The sequence below is a fragment of the Xyrauchen texanus genome, chromosome 21, assembly GCF_025860055.1.
Source record: "Xyrauchen texanus isolate HMW12.3.18 chromosome 21, RBS_HiC_50CHRs, whole genome shotgun sequence".
Lineage (NCBI taxonomy): Eukaryota > Metazoa > Chordata > Actinopteri > Cypriniformes > Catostomidae > Xyrauchen > Xyrauchen texanus.
This window is the reverse complement of record NC_068296.1, coordinates 7,525,879-7,547,242: the sequence shown is the minus strand read 5'-3', so window position 1 is coordinate 7,547,242 and position 21,364 is coordinate 7,525,879. Positions and strand designations below refer to the sequence as shown.

At 37.1% G+C, this 21,364-nt stretch overlaps 1 protein-coding gene across 3 annotated transcripts in view; it reads left to right on the top strand.

Moving 5' to 3' along the window:
- The window catches only part of LOC127661384 (E3 ubiquitin-protein ligase NEDD4-like), a 45,163-nt gene extending 27,878 nt beyond the window's left edge, over positions 1-17,285 (top strand). For 2 of the 3 annotated variants that reach the window (XM_052152042.1, XM_052152040.1), the window contains 17 exons: positions 638-757; positions 2,073-2,291; positions 3,265-3,342; positions 3,860-3,914; positions 4,290-4,348; positions 4,870-4,935; positions 6,451-6,680; positions 7,118-7,239; positions 7,654-7,724; positions 10,483-10,578; positions 11,745-11,818; positions 12,172-12,232; positions 12,329-12,388; positions 12,631-12,738; positions 13,661-13,757; positions 14,235-14,307; positions 16,013-17,285. In XM_052152042.1, the coding sequence (XP_052008002.1) occupies positions 638-757; positions 2,073-2,291; positions 3,265-3,342; positions 3,860-3,914; positions 4,290-4,348; positions 4,870-4,935; positions 6,451-6,680; positions 7,118-7,239; positions 7,654-7,724; positions 10,483-10,578; positions 11,745-11,818; positions 12,172-12,232; positions 12,329-12,388; positions 12,631-12,738; positions 13,661-13,757; positions 14,235-14,307; positions 16,013-16,115 (1,692 nt within the window). In that variant the 3' untranslated portion in view covers positions 16,116-17,285. The remainder of the gene's footprint in view (positions 1-637; positions 758-2,072; positions 2,292-3,264; positions 3,343-3,859; positions 3,915-4,289; positions 4,349-4,869; positions 4,936-6,450; positions 6,681-7,117; positions 7,240-7,653; positions 7,725-10,482; positions 10,579-11,744; positions 11,819-12,171; positions 12,233-12,328; positions 12,389-12,630; positions 12,739-13,660; positions 13,758-14,234; positions 14,308-16,012) is intronic. The other variant, XM_052152041.1, reaches the window with a different exon arrangement.
- Positions 17,286-21,364: the final 4,079 nt, after the last annotated feature.

Sequence of the window (21,364 nt, the reverse complement as noted above, 5' to 3'; positions counted from 1 at the left end):
ATATCCCAGCATGCCCTGTAGCTCGTACATCACCTCAGCTGCTGCTCTGTGCTCCCTCAGTATGCTGTGTTTCACAGCCGAACTGCTACAGACAACTATTTATGACACACAGACGATCTTTAATGGATTGTTTCCCTTTTCTGCTCTTCTCATATCACCCCCTCTACATTTTCATTTTGTAACTCGGTTTATTCACTTTCATTTCTCCTGTCCCTTTGTCCTCCAATCTCAGTTAATGCATTATGAACTAACTTGAACGAACAATGAACAATTGTGTTTTTATGAATTAACATTAACCAATTAATTATATGCTGTTAATATTTGATTGTTCATTATTAGTTTCAGATATCTAATGCATTTACTAATGTTGACAAATTAAATCTTTATTGCATAGGTGATTCCGGCCTAATAAAGTACCATGTACTTTGAAGTTGAATATTGTGATACCTAAAGCAGACCGAAATACGTAACATGAAAGTAAAATAACAATAGTGCAAATGGAGGAAGCAAGAAAGATTATGAAGTTTAAAATAATATTGTAAAATTAATTTTGAATAAAGTACATTACAAAGGTAACATTAATAATAAAACTCACCACCAATTAAAAATTATTAATAAAAAATGACTATCTCTCCAGATATTACCCACCTCTGCTGGTTTGCCTCCAGGCTGGGAGGAAAAGCAGGACAGTAAAGGGAGAATTTATTATGTCAATCACAACAGCAGAATTACAACTTGGACACGCCCACTGATTCAGGTACATCATTATGCCTCCTACACACAACAGGACTTTCAAAGACGCTGGATTGTGGTGTTGTTCATATTACACAACTGTCTGTCTTGTCATGGAAGTAGTTACATTTTCAAATTACACGATGAATTGGTGACAGGTGTGAACACATTACAAAACATTTCACTATTGACGAATCCCCGACGACTCTGTTGTGAAACATAATTTGGAGTCCAGGCAGAGTACATGCGAGAAGTGATGCTAGATATGAAAACAAATGCATGATCATATGTTATGCGTTTCAGAATATGATGTGTGTGTTTTTAATCAAAAATTTTATTGGTTACAATATAAAAAAGTACCTCCTACTGAAAAATCAACCTATTTGCTTGCCTGACTGTCCAAGAGAATTGGCAATTTCTCTCCAACTCTTCTCTTTCTCAACCCGGTTGTGGTACAGTTCAGATGAAACATCAAATGCCAATGTTCCACTAATTTTTCCTCCATTTCTTAAGTCCAATGAGACTTTCTTGATACCTAGATACATGCTAGTTGATGTTCTGTTGCAGGTATGTCTAGACTCCTCCCCCTGAAACTTCCCGTGCCCCGTTTCTTGCCCTCTCATTGGCTGTAGATTAACACTGCAGTTGTATTCAGTCAAAACATATTTCACATTGCACGATTTGGAATCGCAGATAGGTCCAGATATTTAACATTCTAGATATCTCGCTGACATCGATGCGTCGGCGATTCTCGCATCTTTGATCTCCTTTGTCTCTGATTTGCCTACGATTTCTGGCTTTTGTCGGTGATCTCAAAACTATTGTCGAGCGAAAATCGGCCTTAACATAGTGCAAACTCTGCATTAAACGTACAGTTCACCCAAAAATTTAAATGCTCTCATTATTTATTCACCCTGCTGTTGTTGTTCCAAACACATATGGCTTTCTTTGATCTGTGGACTACAAAATGAGAAATTTCTGTCAGTCACCATTCACTTTCATTGCATCGTGTTTCCATTCAGTGAAAGTGAATGGTGACTGTCATGACAGTCCGTTACATTCTGCCTAACATCTCATTTGGTGTTCCATGGAAGAAAGTCATTTTGGATGGGTTTGGAACAATATGAGGATGAGTAATTGATAACCAAATTTTCATTTTTGGCAAACTATCCCTTTAAGGGTCTAACATTACATTATTTATATAGCTCTGTTTATTATTTACATAGCTCTATTTATATAGTATGCTTCATTCTGATTAGTCTGAGCAAATATTTATGAATTATGACTGCTAAACTTGAATCTGTAGACCAATCAATGAACTTTGACCTTTTGTCTCTCAGCTCATACAGCCGTCCTCAGAGGTGGCGAGCGGAGTCGTGACTCTCTCTCAGAATCCCACAATCTATGCTCCGCCCCTGCTCTCCCCAGACGTATCGCCTCAGCACACACACGCCCACGCGGCAGAACACGCAGGGCTGATGCCGATGGGCTGGGAGGTACGCAGTGCGCCAAATGGACGCCCATTTTTCATAGACCACAACACCAAGACCACCACATGGGTAAGACCCCGACAAACAAATGTACCAAAATGTAACATGCCAGTACTGTTTCTTTTACAATACCATGATATTCCTTGAAGTACCTTACCATGTGTAGACCATGGTACTGTATGTAAATATGGTTATCAATCAGTACCATGGTCCACACTACCAGTCAAAAGTGTGTGTACATGTGACTGAATTTATCTTTCTAATGATCTTAAAGGGATAGTTTCATTTTCCAAAATTCTGTCACACTCTTATTGTTCCAAACCCATATAGCTTGTTTTTTTCTTTCTTTGAACACCAATGGAGATGTTAGGTATGCAAGGTTTACTTCAGTCACTATTCACTTTTTTTTCATATTTTTTCCATACAATGAAAGTGAATGGTGACTTGAGACGGTTTCGGCCTATTTTCTTTTTTGAGTGGTGGTGGCATAGTGGCTAAAGCACAGGGCTGTTAATCAGAAGGTCGTTGGTTCAAACCCCACAGCCATCACCATTGTGTCCTTGAGCAAGGCACTTAACTCCAGGTTGCTCCGGGGGGATTGTCCCTGTTATAAGTGCACTGTAAGTCGCTTTGGATAAAAGCGTCTGCCAAATGCATAAATGTTAAATGTTAATGTTAATTTTCTCCAGTTGCATTTCATGGAATAAAGAAAGTCATACGGGTTTAGAATGACAGAATTTCCCTATTTGGGTGACCTATCCCTTAAAAAACTATTGATATAAAACTTTATGCTTAAATGCATGGAGATCTTTTTGTAGACATATACAAATGCATAGTTTTGATTTATTATTACTATTTTCTACATTTTAGAATATTAGTAAAAGAATGAATGGATCTGTCCAATCTTTTGACTGGTGCTTTTTAACTTCTGATACCTTCAATTTACCACGGTGCCACCTTAGTACTTTTTTGTAAGTGTTTTTTTTAGCATTTCCATGCTGAAATCTACATCCTTTGTTTGCCGTTTCCTGTGTTGTCACAGGAAGACCCCCGGCTAAAGGTTCCCGTGCACATGAGGAGGAAACTCTCCCTTGACCCCTCTGACCTCGGCCCACTGCCGGTAAGAGCCATGATGTCATCAGTGATGTCATTATTCAGTGGCTCAAAGATTGTTTAGTATGACTTAATTGGCATGGTCTTCAGCACAGTGGTTGTGTGTGTGTGTGTGTGTGTGTGTGTGTGTGTGTGTGTGTGTGTGTGTGTGTGTGTGTGTGTGTGTGTGTGTGTGTGTGTGTGTGTGTGTGTGTGTGTGTGTGTGAGCGTGTATTTATCACTTTGTGGGGACCAAATGTCCCCATAAGGATAGTAAAACCCGAAATGTTTGACCTTGTGGGGACATTTTGTCGGTCCCCATGAGGAAAACAGCTTATAAATCATACTAAATTATGTTTTTTGAAAATGTAAAAATGCAGAAAGTTTTCTGTGAGGGTTAGGTTTAGGGGTAGGGTTAGGTTTAGGGGATAGAATATAAAGTTTGTACAGTATAAAAACCATTATGTCTATGGAAAGTCCCCATAAAACATGGAAACACAACATGTGTGTGTTTGTGTGTTTGTGTTTGTGTTTGTGTTTTATAGCCCGGTTGGGAGGAGAGGGTGCACAGTGATGGCAGAATATTTTATATCAATCACAGTAAGTTTCAAATTCATAATCATACCAACACCTGTTCACTAAACCACAATCTAGTCATTTTCAGGGTCAGAATGAAAATGTTTCTTCCTGCTATTAAACAGTATTTTTGCTACACTTTTGTCCATATGACTATGGCATGATTTAGATGTTTAACTAAGATGTATGTTTAAAACCGCTCTGCGTGTCTCTTCGCTGCATCATATAAGAGACGAATCAGTCTCCATCTCTGCACCTGAGACAAAAACATGAAAACACATTGTGATTTTGTTTCTCATATTTTCATTTTGGTGGCTTTAATGTAAGGAAGATTAGGATTATTTCATTGGTGTTGGGGTTTTTAGTAAAGAGTTTAAATGTCTTCTATTTATTTTTCAGACACAAAAAAAACACAGTGGGAAGACCCAAGACTACAAAATTCAGCTATCACTGGTCCAGTAAGTTCCAATGCATTCGGTTTCTATTTAAAGAAGCAGAATCAGATTCCTTTAGTGCACAATGATCCTAGTCATATCCTGTTTCTAAAAATATTTGGAGGCAGAAACCCTGTACATTTCTTATCATTCTTTTCCTGTAAGAGTGTGAGTGTGTGTTTGTCATTGGGTCAATAGAGGAGGGGAGGTTATATTTGTCCTGTCTGAAATTTAAGATGATTTTTGGGTTGGGATGGCTCAACATCTGAGCAGATAAGAGGATGTGGAGTGGTGGTGGTGTGTAGTGGTCTAAAGCACATTACTGGTAATCTGGTAATCAGAAAGTCCCTGGTTCGATCCCCTCAGCCACCACCATTGTGTCCTTGAGCAAGGCACTTAACTCCAGGTTGCTCTTGGGGGATTGTCCCTGTAATAAGGGCTCTGTAAGTCGCTTTGGATAAAAGCGTCTGCCAAATGCATAAATGTAAATGTAAATAAGAGGTAATGGATTATTGCTGAAATGATTGTGTTCTGTGTTATTTCAGGCTGTGCCTTACTCCAGAGACTATAAACAGAAGTACGAGTATTTCCACAAGAAACTCAAGAAACCAGTACGTTCTATTTTTGTTCAGTGTTGTCTTGTTCAGATGTCCATATGTGGGGGCACAAATTAATTTGTACTAAGACTGTCCCAGCACAGTATTTACAGCTTTAGATATATAGTTGAAATGAAATGAAAAGTTGCCTTATTTTCTGTCCAAATCAATGTTTTATTTTGCACAATTAATTTGTGCACATTATTTTAAAGAAAAAAGTTTGTATAATCTTTTATAAAAAAAATTTAAGTTACTAGTCAATGAGACAACTTTAGAACTGGGTAAAAAAGATGCAGAACAATCTTTATTTAAATGATCTTTATATCGATTCTTAAATCCCAAGATTGATCTTATACTCTATGTGCAACCCTCTACAATGTGAGTAAATCACTCGCATGTGCAAACAAATTTCGTGCTGTTCGACAAACTTTCTTGTTTTTCTTTTTGTTTTTTGCATTAAGCCAACCAAAGTTGCTAGAGAGCGTAGAGTCACATGGGGTAACCTCCTCGTGGTCACGATTAGTGGTTCTCGCTCACAATGGGGCACGTGGTGAGTTGTGTGTGGATTGCGGAGAGTAGCATGAAGCTCCACTTGCTATGAGTCTGCACAACGAGCCACATAATAAGATGTGCGGATTGACTGTCTCCGAAGCGGAGACAACTGAGACTTGTCCACCACCACCCGGATTGAGACAAGTAACCGCGCCAATACGAGGACCTACTAAGTAGTGGGAATTGGGCATTCCAAATTGGGGATAAAAGAAAAAAAAACATTAAAAAACAAACAAACATTACGTTCTAATCATACGTAGCACTGCGCTAAAAAAATACATGAATAAATTGCACATCCTCTCTCCGGTAGTCGGTACCAGTAGTCTTAAAGCGACAGTACCGATTTAGCATGTGTTTTACATATCAAGATAAATACTTGTAAATATTCCAAATTATGCATGTAAACAATAAACATGTAACAATAAATACTGTATATATGCAATTTCAAGACATTTATTAATGGAATGTACTGAATTTGAAAATTTTACAGCAGCTTAAATGTTACAAATATGATAAAAAAAAACTAACAAAAATATAAATAGTAAAAATAACGTTATCGATTGTACCTAGAAGGTGAAAAGCCTTAGCTGAGAGAGAATTTCTTTCATAAGTAAAATAGACATTGAAGTCACTGAAATATGCCCATATGAATCAATATTGAATCGAAATCGAATCGAAACGAGAGCTTTTGTGTCGGAATCGAATCTAATTGGTAAATCTGAATCAAAACCCAGCCCTAGATGTAATCAAAACCACACAGGTCTAGAAAATGTATATTAACCAACAATTTAATACCCTAACATGTTTGATCCAGTTAAATCCTGATGGGTAAAATCCCAGTTTCATTCAAAATTACATTACAGAAGTTAGATGTGTTGAAAATGTAGTTATGTTGTCTCTTCAAAAATTGAGAGGAATTGTTCTGTGAATTCAAATTGAATAAATTTGTCGTCTTCTATCATGATTCCCCATTTTCAGGCAGACATCCCAAACCGCTTCGAGCTGAATGTAAGACGGAACGCCGTTCTGGAGGATTCGTACCGGCGAATTCTGTCTGTCAAACGACCAGATCTACTGAAGGCCCGCCTCTGGGTGGAGTTTGAGGGCGAGAAGGGTCTGGACTATGGGGGTGTGGCCAGAGAATGGTTCTTTTTGATCTCCAAAGAAATGTTCAACCCGTATTATGGGCTGTTTGAGTACTCGGCCACGTGAGTGATAACATTATATAATATAATGTAATATATTATATAATTTAATATTCTCTTTTTTGTAGAGTGATGGTTCACCCATAAACAAATTCTGTCATCATTTAGTCACCCTCACAATGTTCCAAACACAAATTACTTTATTCCATGGAACACAAAAAAGAGATGTTAGGAAGAATGTTACCCTCAGTCACTATTCACTGTCATTGTATGCAATGAACGTGAATGGTGACTGAAGCTCACATTCTGCCTAACATCTCTCTTTATGTTCCAAAGAAAACAGAAATTTCTAGAGGTCCTTATTCAACTTGAGGGCTAGTGAATAAATACATTAAAAACGTGTGTGTGTGTGTGTGTGTGTGTGTGTGTGTGTGTGTGTGTGTGTGTGTGTGTGTGTGTGTGTGTGTGTGTGTGTGTGTGTGTGTGTGTGTGTGTTGCAGTGACAACTACACTCTACAGGTTAACCCCAACTCAGGTCTGTGTAATGAGGACCACCTGTCTTACTTTAAGTTCATTGGCCGGGTGGCTGGAATGGCCGTTTACCATGGAAAGCTGTTGGACGGTAAGTGATGTCACGAATAATCTATCAAGACCAATAGAAGTACCCACAGCTCACACTGACAACATTTCACTTTAACAACTGCCCTGAGCTCTGTGCATTCCAGTGTTGGGGAAGTTCGCCATACTACAAACTACTCATAATTAAAAATATTTCAACTACAGTCATATTTATGTAGCTACATTAAAAAACATTAAGAAACATGAAATGTTGCTAGCAAAATAAATGTACAAATGCACATGGTGGTATTATTATTAATAATAATAATAATATTGGGGTTTTTTTTAGCAATTTTAGTCTTTAGTCATAAATGCTTTCCTTCTATGACCTGAATCCGTTCCTTTTCATATACAGTAATAACGAGCAGGTTTCCGATTTTTGTTCATCATGGTGGCTTTTTCTGTTTCGTCTGCACAGCTTTCTTCATTCGGCCCTTCTATAAGATGATGCTGCAGAAGCCAATCACATTACAGGATATGGAGTCAGTGGTGAGTGAGTGACATGCCTGAACCAATTGGTTCTTAATGTCATGTTGATGAATGAACTGGAAGTAGCATCAACTGTGATTTTTAAAGGAATCACCCAAAAATGATAATTCTCTCATCATTTACTCACCCTTATGTCATCAAACTTGTATGACTTTCTTTCTTCTGTGGAACACAAGCGAATATATTTTAATGGAGATATGATGTCTGTTTGTCCATACAATGCAAGTGAATGGTGACCAAATTTTCAAGCTCCAAAAAGGACATAAAGGAAGCATAAAAGGAATCCGGTGGTTTAATCCATGTCTTCAGAAGTGATCAATCGATTTTGGGTAAGAAGAGAACAAAATGTAACTCCTTTATCACTGCACATCTTGCGAATACACTGCTATCCTAGTGCTTGACACATGCGCAGAATGCGTAAGAAGTGTGATCGAACTTGAAACTGTGATGCCATGGGGACTGCTGATATCAAGATTTATAGTAAAATGTATGATATATTATTAATTTGTGTTTTGTTAAATAACAAAAAACCCACAACCGATCGTTTAACTTCAGAAGACATGGATTAAACCACTGGAGCCTTATTGGTTACTTTTATGCTGCCTTTATGTGATTATTTGGAGCTTGAACATTTGGTCACCATTCACTTGCATTGTATTGACCTACAGACATCATATCTCCATTAAAATATCTTTGTTTGTGTTCCGTGGAAGACAGAAAGTCATAAGAGTTCGAGACGACATAAGGGTGATGGTGATTAAAGGGTGATGAGAATTGTCATTTTTGGATGAACTATTCCTTTAACAGAGTGGTTGGTGTTTCCCACTCATGAAAGATTGTCAGGTGTCCGGTGGAAATTTTTATCAAATTCCACAAAATAAATAAATTCATGAAAACAAAAAATTTAGACCTAAACATGGTGGTCTTTTCTGATAAAAGTCATGCTCAGCAGTTTAAATAGGCTACTGTAGGAAAATGATACCATAGATATGCTTTGTGTTTATAATTCTTATACTGAAGTCAGTAGATTTGTATCAATGCAAGTTTTAATAAAGGAGAAGGTAAGGATGCTATTGAAACTCACTATTATTGTTATCTTTTTAGATGAAAAATAATGCTCGGACTGAAGGAAGACTATAGATCTGCTTTGTTCTTTTAATGCTTAAAGGGTAACTAAACCCTAAACCAACTTTTTTTAGTTAATGATCTGTAAGCATGGGGCTTTATTACTACTGGTCATTGATTCAAGTAATTTTTTTGACATTTGTGTATAAAGTGTTTTCATTCTACAATATATGGTGTAAAAACTTCTGAGTGCTGCCCTCTTCAGGTTGAACAGTGGCTACTGCAGTTGAATTTTCCTATTGGCTGTTGCGGTACTTCGTGACGTAAGCGGTGACAGCTGACGTAAGCAGGTTCCAGCTCACCACGCCAGATTCATGTACATGTCGTCTTGCGACCGTGTGAGGAATAATAACAACATAGAGTCTGACAGCAGCTGTCAATTAATCCGTCACTACGAGTCTCAGGTGCCCCCAAGCTCAGCCCTGCACTCGGTTCGTTCCCTCTATCCCCGCCGGGGTCTGCCCGCTTTTCCTGCATTTTCAAATATTTCTAGTGGGTGGAGTCAGACTCTGAGCAGGTGTTTAGTTACCCTTTAAACACTATAAAGTCTCTTGGTAGATTTCGGTCATGAACAACTCAAAATGATTCACTGACTCACTCATAGCACATAAGACGCTCATTTGTCACCACCTAGTGACATTTCCAGAAGGGGTCACTGAACCAATCAGTTAATAAAATGTAACAAATTTGTGAAACAGAAGCCTCACAAAAATACTCTTCAGCTAATTCTGCACAATTGTAAACTTGAATCACTAAAATACTATCTGTAATTGGTGCTTTTAGCTTATTCTTTAAAAAGAATTAGCTTATTCTTTAACGCCCCTCATGAGTTTGCAGCCCTGTAATTTGTTGTGGCATTGTAAAGAACAAATCTACAAACTAGAAAAGAACCAAATTTGTTGTTTTTTTCATTACCCATTCAGCGCTCTTGCCACCTGTGTCGTCACACAGCGTAGCCTACCTATGGGACTTGTTGTGTGTTTTTTTTTGCATAGCCAAATTTCAAACATTACAAGTAAACACGCCACTAAGACGGACAGAAAACATGGACAAGTTCTTGAAAAGGAAAGATACTGACGATGGTTAACCTATGTGGGATAGTGGTGTACAGTAGAATTGTTTTGGTCGTAAATGGTGTGCTGGGGCAGAAAAAGGTTGGGAAAACACTGCTTTAACATCATCTTTACTCAACTTTTGGCAGTTTGATCAAATGATAAGACATTTTCTACACAAAATTGGATTAAAAACTCAAAACAACTCTATTATATATGAGATTATAACTGAATGCCACTGAATTAAATATGCAGCATAGTGTCACCACAATAAAGCATACTGCTGTTTTCTATATTTAGCTAATGCACTATATTTAGTTTCACATGACATTTAAAATAAATACTAAGCAGTGTTTGCCAAGCAGTTTCCATTCCCAACATACGCAATGCCTCTGAATCTTTAGGGACATTTTTATGTCATTTTCATAAGTGCTATGCCAGGAGTAGAAGTAAATATTTGACAAACCGTACACACTAGTGAGCATGTTAATAACATGAAAAATGTCATTAATGTCCCATGGAGCTTTGGCTCTCAGGTGTCAAACACTAGTTAAGCTGTTGTTTTGCTTATGTTATTTTAGGACAGTGAATACTTCAATTCTCTCAGATGGATCTTGGAGAATGACCCCACAGATCTGGATCTCAGGTTCACTATTGACGAGGAGCTGTTTGGACAGGTATTGCATTATTTGTTTAGTTTTACACCATATAAACACCATAAAAGTATTCAACAAGACTATTGCCATGGTTTTCAAATGGGGAGGCGCGCCTCCTCAGGGGGGGGCGCCAGAACATGTCAGGGGAGGCGTGGAGATTGATGATAATTTCACTAAGTAAAATGGAGTGGTGGTGGCGTAGTGGGCTAAAGCAAATCATTAGTAATCAGAAGGTTGCTGGTTCGATCCCCACAGCCACCACCATTGTGTCCTTGAGCAAGGAACTTAACTCCAGGTTGCTCCGGGGGGATTGTCCCTGTAATAAGTGCACCGTAAGTCGCTTTGGATAAAAGTCTCTGCCAAATGCATAATTGTAAATGTAAAATAAAAAGATACATAAATACAATAAAAATGTATTGTGAGTATAAATGACAAGTATTGACATAATGGACCATAGTCCTGCTTATACGATAAAACATTGTTCATGTCAAGAGCACAACATTCACGTGAAAGCGCATCCATGTACCGGTTGCACCAGCGCAAATCACTCCCCACACGGGCGGCTCGCTCAAAACTGGACATGTGCTCTCAAATAAACAATGCTGCTCAATGACAATGACATTCGCAAATCTATTCTAAACCCATACACCTCTGTTTATTCATATTCTGCTTCTGCAGATGTGTTATATCAAGGGAGAAACAAGACCGGAGTTTGAGTAATAAACTCACCATTTGGCTGATAAGATCATCTTTTTTTTTTTTTTTATTCAGAAAATGCAGCATAATATGGTTACAGTTGCATTGTAGGAATGATATTCTGATGCTCGCTGCTGATGTAAGTGACGTGAGCAATTAAACATCTGTTGCGACTGACATCATCTTTCACCTCAGTGGAAAACAGCTGCACAAGGGGGGTGCGGTCTTGACAATTTTCTCAGAGGGGGGCTTACAATCCAAGACTTTGAAAACCCTGGGACTAGTGCACTATATTCCAAGTCATCTGAAATCATGCAATAGCTTTGCATGAGAAACAGTGCGAAATTTAAGTCGTTTGAAACTGAAAAACCACATGAGGGTGAGGTACTGACAGAAGGTTCATTTTTGTGTGAACTATTCCTTTCCATATGATTTGTGAAGTTGAATATAGTCAGGTCAGATATAAAAGAATAATCTGATCTCTTTCGCAGACACACCAGCATGAACTGAAGCCAGGAGGCGCTGATATTGTGGTCAATGACAGCAACAAAAAGGAGTATATTCAGTAAGTTTTACTGCCCCCGTGTGACACATGGAAGCTTATGTGCTAGAAATTGTATTTCCTGCTCAAAGGCATCCATGCCATTACTGTAATGGGGTCAGTGTTTACAAAGGCGTGCATCACTACTTTTGCTCGTACATACTTTACATGATTTAAACAAACACCTAACCCTACAGTAACTCGACTCGCATCATTTGTTCTACAGACATTAATGATACCTCAAATCGTTCAACTTGTTGAGGACAGGTGTGCTACTACTTTCATGGCCAAAAAAAATCCCATAGACTCTAGTTCATTGTTGTTTATTAATAATACATAATAAGATGTAATGCATGTCTTTTGCTGTTTATTTGCAGTCTAGTGATGCAGTGGAGGTTTGTAGATAGGATTCAGAGACAGATGACTGCCTTCAAAGAGGTACAAACACAGATTCTATCAGTTTGAACCATTGATACCAACTGAGAGGTTTGCCTATGTTTGAGGTTTGATGTGTGTTTCATCTTTCATTGGCAGGGTTTCTATGAACTGATCCCTCTGGATCTAATCAAGATCTTTGACGAGAATGAGCTGGAGGTGAGAGCTTCTGCTTTATTTAAAATTATTATTATTATTATTATAAAAGAGGGGAAATTACAAGTAAGAAATTCACTTCAAGTCCCATTTTAACATAGAGGGTTTTCGGACTCTTTGAAACAGTATGGCACAGTAATGCAAATGGTAGACGTTCTGTTTTAAACGGTTTGTGAGACTTCAGATGTGTGCAACTAATTCAGCTGAGCTCTCAAAGCACTGATTTGTATATCTTTGCTCCTCAGTTGTTGATGTGTGGGTTAGGTGACGTGGATGTTAACGACTGGAGAGAAAACACCAAATATAAAACAGGCTACAATCCAAATCACCCTGTCATCATCTGGTTCTGGAAGGTCAGATTTTATTCTTTCATTCTATGTCTGTGTGTCTGTCTGTCTGTGTCTGTCTGTGACCCATTTGTTGCAAGAAGTGTGCAAAATTAAAATGAAAAAATAAATAAATAAACTCCCTTTGGGGAGATTTTGAGATGTCTTCATTTGGATAAACAATCCAAAAATGTATTAATAATAATTTTGTTTTATTCTAATAATGCAAAAAGGTTTTCTGTTGGGTTAGTTTAGAAATGATAGTTGGCTTTGTATAAAAACAATAGAAGTCAATGGTATGTCCCATTTAGATAGCTGAGCTTTTTTGTTGTTTAAAAAAAGGTTACAGTCATTTATAATCTGAATTTATGAATGCAGTTATTTACTACTGTACTACCAGGAAGCTATTTGCACTAAGTGCAACTAGATAATTATGTATTCTATTTGCACTAAGTGTAAAAAAAAAAAACTGCTTCTTTGCAATAAGAGCAAATAGTGTTAGATGCAATTTGCACCCCGGCCAAATAATGGCACAAATACGTAAACACGATTTGATACTAACATACAGTATAGGGGATCACTGCAGCATGTTAATTGTGATAAATTAGAGTCCCACAGACACTGTACACCTAAACCTAAACCCACACTGTTGTTACGCCCCATGTCACTGCAGGAACACTAGGGGGAGCAGTTTGTCTTTCATTTGTGTGTTTCTACCAGACTATTTGAGTGCAGCCACGCTGTGTGGCAAGTGCTATTTATGCCTAAATAGTCACTTTGAATAAAATGATGTAAGAATGACTAAATATCTTTATTTTATAGCCTTCTGCAAAAGACATACATTTTCCATAATTGCTTAAACACTATTAGTATTATTTAGAAGTATTATTATCTGTTAAGTAGATTCTAAAAAACTGTTATAACTGTAGTGGTTTATTTTGATTTTAAGACTGTACTGCTGATGGATGCAGAGAAGCGAATTCGTTTGCTGCAATTTGTGACAGGCACGTCCCGTGTACCAATGAACGGCTTTGCTGAACTCTACGGTGAGTCCCGCCCACGTGGCATAAGGACGTCACATGAAATGCAATGAAAAAGTTGTTTTTATACTACTGGTAATTCTAATTTACAGCAGGTTTTTTTTTTCTCAACCTGATCTCAGAATCATATTACTGTACCTTAATGTTTGTCAAAGCAATTTTTTCCATGGATTGTTATACGTACTGCGGCAGTTACCTAGTGAAATGAACACTAGAGCTAGAGGCGCTAAAACAACAGTGACTTTCATTCTCTTTCAATCAAGCCATGAGTAAAACCACAGACAATCAGTTCATTAACACTTCCTGTTTCTCACACTTTAAGCATAAACTTTAAAACACTCTGTTTGGCAGAAAATGTTACTCGCTGTTAGTGCCACACAGTGGACATTTGCTCTTGGAACTGCCATGATATGTGATATTTTCCAGTCACATAATTTTCATAAGACCAGGCTGTAAGATCATGTTTTTCTGTTTAATTTTCAGGATCCAACGGGCCACAGTTGTTCACCATTGAACAGTGGGGCACACGAGACAAACTGCCCCGAGTGCACACATGGTGAGACATCTTTATCTATGTATCTGTATACACCTGTCTGTCTCTCTGCAGGTCTCTCCTGCCAGCTGAGTTTCTGTCGACAGTTTTAAATCATTCATGAGTCGGTTCGTTCCTGTGATGCAGCACCTTTTCAACTGTAACCGATGAAAATGCTTGTGTTGTATTTTAGGGCTGTATTTCGATAAAGGGGTGTAGCAGACTTATAAAATAGAAATATTCTCCTGATCATGCTCACACACGTAAGTGGGGATAGTTCACCCAAAAATGAAACTTCTCTCATAAGTTACTCACCCTCATGCCATCAAAGATGTGAATGACTTTAGTTCTTCTGCTTCTTCCTCGGCTCTGTAGGTGCATATAATGCAAGTGAATTGTGGCCAGAACTTTGAAGGGCCACAAAGCATATTAAGGCAGCATAAAATTAATCCATACGAATCCAGTGGTTAAATCCATGTCTTTAGAAGTGATATGATATGTGTAAGAAACATCAATATTTAAGTCCTTTTTAACTATAATTTCTCCTCCCTGCACAGTAGATGGCGATATGCACGAAGAATGCAAACTGCCAAAAACAAAAGATTAAGAATGTGGAAGTGAAAGAGATTTATAGTAAAAAATAAGGACTTAAAAATTATTCCGTTTCTCAATCACATCTATCATATCACTTCTGAAGACATGGATTTAAACACTGGAGTCGTTAGGATTACTTTTATGCTACCTTTTATATGCTTTTTTTGATCTTCAAAGTTCTGGCCACCATTCACTTCCACTATATGGACAGAGCTGAAATATTCTTAGAAAAATCATTGTGTTGTCACATTCATCTGGGATGGCATGAGGTCAAGTAAATGAGAGAATTGTATTTTTTGGGTGAACTATCCCTTTAAATGCTATAAATTATAACTTGGCTATTAAAAAATGCAAGTAAATGAACCGGACGTCTAATAGGATGAAAATAAAGCACTCAAGTTAGCCATTGCTCAGTGAGATAGTAACCGTCATCTTACATGAGGGTGACAACTTGAAGGTAATTTTGGCATTTTTTTTTTTTAATCTTTTAAAAATGTTTATGTCATACCAATTTTTGTAATTTATCAAACAGGATTAGAGTTAAACCAACTAACACCACAAAACATCCCATTGCTAATTCTCTACTGATGTGTATGCTGTCATAATGTCACTTCCTGTAGTGTGATGTAGTAGTGTGAATGAAAAGTGACTGAGGACAAAACTACAATATAATTAATTACAAATTGGATAAACATATTCTTATTTTTTGAGAAGACATGATTAACACAGCAACATTGGCTCAACCAATGGCCTGAGAGTAGAGCGTGACTATTCGATTTTCGACCACTGGAAGATGGGGTAAGTGATCGAAAATATGTGGTCTGTTTGAAAACATTGTGCGGCATTAGTTGTGCAGAAATGACACACTTCAGCTTTAAGGAACAGCCAGTTTTTCTTTTTTTTTAGTAGGGCAGCATCCGCTAAAACCAATGTAGAGAACTTGTTCAAAATTCACCCGTTTACACTTCATTGTTTTATTGTGATTCAAAAAATGAAATAATGTGATTTTCATTAAAATATTGAGTTCGTTATTTTATCCAATATACTGGATGAAGGGCACATGAAAATGTGCTGCATTGTAGGAATATCCCAGTTATTCTGTCTCTCTCTCTCTCTCTCTCTCTCTCTCGGTCAGTTTCAACCGGTTGGATCTTCCTCCTTACGAATCATTTGAGGAGCTTCGTGAGAAACTGCACATGGCGATTGAGAATGCTCAGGGCTTTGACGGTGTGGATTAGATGAGACTGGAGCAGCCACGGTAAAAGTGTAACTATGGTGACCTGTTGGTTTTAAAGCAGGCAAGCACACAAGTCCACATGGCTCTGCAGGAAATATGAATGTCCAGTAAACTGACCTGAGAGCAGTTTTTGCAGCAGACAGTGTGAATATAGTATTATGAAAAGTTGATCAGCTGTCATTCAGTTCCCCTAATTGAAAAACAAAACAAAATCAACATATTGAGGATAAACCGAACTGTGTAATGTGCTCTATATCACAAATTTGTATGTTTATGATGTTTACAAAATAATGTTTTGTAATATACTTCTGCATACAGCGATAAAGTATGTTTTTACGTATGCTGTTTCAAAAATATCTGTAGATTTGAATCATGTCTATGCATTTCAGCTTAAAGAATTGTCTTTCTGATATGAGCTTTTAAAGTACACTTTATAGTTACAGGGGAGGTGTGCACTATGTGGCAAATAAGGCCTACTGAAAATTTGCCAAAATGCAGAATAAGAGACCATTTATCGTTTGCGTTTTTTTTTTGTTCAATAGTTTATCTTATTAGTTCTTCATACAGTACGGCTTTCACTTTTATCACTTAAATGTTTACTTAATTTTTGTTTTTGTTTACAGATACCCCACTTTTAAAACTATTTGTTTGATTTAAATCAATCTTTTGTACTGGTTTTGAATGTTGAAGCACTTTTCTAAAAACAGGTTTCAAGTCTTATTGTGTATAGATCACCTCAGTCAAGCTCTTGTGTGATTTTGTGACAAATCATTGCTTTATGTAATTTATTAAACGTTTACAGCATAAATACTGCTTGAAGTAAACTTATTGGACTGTTAAATAACATTGCCTTTTTTTGTAATATAAAACCATTTGATTCAGTGTCCTGAAGAACAACTTTATCTTTTAACGGAGAAACACTTGTAATGTCTATACTGTTGTATAATTAGACGCTACTATAAAAAGTTCCCTTGAGTTTGTACCGATTCAAAGCATTTCTGGCTCTGATGAAAGGGAACATTCAGAAAGTGTTTTCTATCGAAGCTTTATCAGCAAATGTGTCTTTCATTTGAAAGTAAATTGTGTTGATTTGAATTGCCTTCATGGCTACGTTTTAATGTTTTTTTTTTTTTTTTATTGGTAAAAATAAAGAAATGCATCTCTGCCCATGTGCTGTTTTCAGTTTCATTTTATATTTAAATGAATTAAATATTGTTATATTTATTTAATGTTTAAATAATAATTTGTTGTCTGTTTTTGCTGTAATGCAGAAAACGATACATTATTTTAATACTATGCTGTATTACAGAATGCTAATTAGAATCATAATTGTGAATCATGAGAATTTAGTTTTAAAGATGCAAAATATAAACTTCCTGATGCATTACGGTAATGAGAATTTTGGGTGATGTGTCGTAAAATTTGGCTTCTTTTTTTTTAATGGCAAGTAATGTATTACTCTACGGGGTTGTAGTTCTCTAAACATCCTTTAGGTGGCAGTAATGCGCATGTAACGATTAGACGCATTGCTGCTTTCAACCAGCAGGGGGCGGATCATAGCCATTAACTTTTTTTTTCTATAATTATACAATAAACTTTTAGTCTACATAAGATGTCACTTACATAGTAATTCTAATATTTTAAAAGTCATATGTGATCAGAAAATCAGTGTGTAAGTGATAGAAATCCGTTATGTTTTTCTTCTTAATTTATGAGAACGCTCAGTGCTGCTCCGTTCAATAAAAGAGTGAGTGAGACATGACAGTGCTCTTGTTTTGCTCTTTTTCTCTTTTTGCTTTCTTTATTTTTTTGCCCAACCTCCTGACCAATAGCACCCTCAGAGGTCAGCTGACAGGTCACAGACCATTTCATTCAGTCTCTTTGGACACCGAATGGGTCAGAGGGGTGTGGCCTTCTGCTGTGGGGGCGGGATCATGTGGGAACTGACAGCACTCTTGACCAATGCGAGGGGTGCTTTTTTTTGTGCCGCGAGAAATCATATAATGATTTTATCCATTATTGATCTCTTAGTGCATTAGCATTTTAGAAGCTGCTAATCCAATATTAAAATGGAATAAATTAAACACATGCTCTCTTTTGCACACAAACGCACCCACAACTAATCAAGAAAATGTCTGTTAATCTTTAGCGTTCAGATGTTATGTAACGGCATCATGTTAACAGAAGAGTAGGTCGAGATTTAGAATTTATTTTCACCGTTTAAAATCAATATAAATGTGTAGCCTGTTCAATTGTGACTTATTAACAATATTTAGTAGTGGTAGTAGTACTGTGTTAATATTAGCATTATTGTTAGTTATAATATACAATCAACATTTACTGAATTCAAACTAGTTAAAAACTGAAATGTTCTGTAATAACATTGTCTTGTTTTTAATGACTAAAAGAAAAATTACATTAGCCTACCTATTGGGAACTTGGCAGTTGACATGAAATACTTGTGCATGTTTTTTTATTTATTTTATTTTTACATCCCATTTTCTCCCATTTTGGAATACCCAGTTCCCACTACTTCGTAGGTCCTCGTGGTGGCATGGTGACTCACCTCAATCAGGGTGGTGGAGGACAAGTCTCAGTTGCCTCCGCTCCTGAGACAGTCGAGCCGCGCATCTTATCACATGGCTCGCTGTGAATGACACCGTGGAGACTCGCAGCATGTGGAGGCTCATGCTACTCTCCGCGATCCACGCACAACTTACCACGCCCCCATTGAGAGCGAGAACCACTAATCGTGACCATAAGGAGGTTACCCCATGTGACTCTACCTTCCCTAGCAACCGGGCCAATTTGGTTACTTTGGAGACCTAGCTGGAGTCACTCAGCACACCCTGGATACAAACTAGCAATTCCAGGGGTGGTAGTCAGCGTCAATACTCGCTGAGCTACACAGGCCCCCTCTAATACTTTTGTATGTTGAAATTGTATATGATCTTGGACCATTTTCAAACAGCATTTTCCTCATTCTTTTTATAATTTATAATTATGTTTCGCTTCTATTAACTCATATTAAAAGAGAGACTACATGGAAAATGTTTCTTTTGAATAATATTATTTATTTTTTTTTACTTTGCAGGACCATTTAAAATGAACTAGTGAGGGGGAAAAGATACATACATCTGAAATGTACTCTTTCCCTTCTACATTTACACAAACGCTAATGTAAAATCTTGATGTTGATCAAAAAAATAGTTAATGGACACCTGCGTCAACTACCCAAATGTTAAATGTAAAGTGGTTTTAGAAATCTGTAACTTTAAAAACACTGAAAACACATCACTGGTTTTCATTGTGAGTTTATTTGGTTGGCTGTGATGGGGACTTTTGCTCCATGTGAGTTTGCTGATGGTAGGAAAGTGCGCTTGGGTCCTTTTCTCCTGATATTCACTGCACAGATGTATTGTCCTGCCTGACCCCTAGTCCGAGCAGAGCTATTGTCCTGCTGGTCAGTGGGTCCAGATGGATGTTAGCACTGAACGGAGGGTGTGAAGGAAAGAGGTTAGAGGAGGGGAGAGGAGAGGTCAAACTCCTCCTCCACTGAAACAGACAGAGCCAAAGAGCAGATCAATATTTTTCCTTCACACTGCAGCTGTCACACAGAACTTATCGATACTGGGCTGGACTGCGATCTGTTTTATCACCTGTCAGAACCAGAGGGAGTTAACACTCATCAGATGAGTGCACTTGATATAGTACTGCCCAAAACAAGGAATGTGAGCATTATAGAAGTCTCATATAAGATCAAACCATTGTCACCGACACATGACCAACAATAAAACAACTTTAGCATGACAAAAACAAGACAATGATCAATGCAAACTTAAAGATCCAGTTCAATAAAGTTTTTTTTAGAGCAATACCATCATGCCACAAAATAGAGGAGAACAAATGTTCTGAATATGTTAAAACGTTAAGGTGCAAAAACGTAATGATTCATCAATATCAATATATATTGATATATGTTGAGAACCTATAATCATTCTAATATAATTCTGCCATGAATAGCATATAAAAATAGGATATAAAATTCAAAGATACTTTAGCTTTATGACTATTGTGGTCTGTATAATTGAAAATGATTGAGCATTAGAATTTGGTTTAAAACACTGTTTGGATTTTACTGTAATAAAGATGACATGTTAAAGGGACAGTGCACCCAATATGTAAATCCTCTCATCATTTCCTCACTCTCATGCCATCCCAGATGTGTATGACTTTCTGTTCTCTGCAGAACACAAACTAAGATTTTTAGAAGAATATCTGTAGGTGCATAAAAGTCAATAGGGTCCAAAACTTTCAAGCTCTAAAAAGCACATAAAGGTAGCATAAAAGTAATCCATAAGACTCCAATGGTTGAACCCATGCCTTCAGAAGTGACAGATCAATATTTAAAGGAATATTCCGGCTTCAATACAAGTTAAGCTCAATCAACAGCATTTGTGGCATAATGTTGATAAAGTATAAAATATCAAGGTTACAGTGAGGCACTTACAATGGAAGTGAATGGGGCCAATTTTTGGAGGGTTTAAGGGCAGAAATTTGAAGCTTATCATTTTATAAAAGCACTTACATTAATTCTTCTGTTAAAACTTGATGTAAAGTTGTTTAAATCTTAATTTTTACAGTCATTTTGGGGTTTTAGGATTTGTTAACATTATGGCTCGTCATGGCAACAGAGTTGTAAAATTGACTATAACTTTACACTTAGGTTAGCAAGTGTAAGTTTTATCACACTAAAATCCTGTTAACATTGATATTTTTTGTTTTGTGGCTATGCTTTTGAAATAGTGAGTATTTTAATGTTTACAGATTGGCCCCATTCACTTCCATTGTAAGTGCCTCACTGGAACCCAGATTTGAGCTTTTTCTTAAAGAAAAAGAGGGGCAAGTCAAAATATTTTTATGTGGTTATCAATATCATGCCTCAAATAAAGTAAATTGATCTTAACTTGTATTGAACCCAAATATTCCTTAAAGTCCCTTTTTACTATACATTCTCCCCCCTGTCACTGGGTGGCGATATGCATGAAAAAAAGGACATATTGATCTGTTTCTCACCCATACTTTTCATGTCACTTCTGAATATGTGGGTTCAACCACTAGACTCTTATGGATTAGATTTATGCTGAATTTATTTATTAAGTTTTGGACCCTGTTGACTTGCATTATATGGACCAACAGAACTGAGATATTCTGGTATGTGGATGAGTAAATGATGAAAGAATACATTTT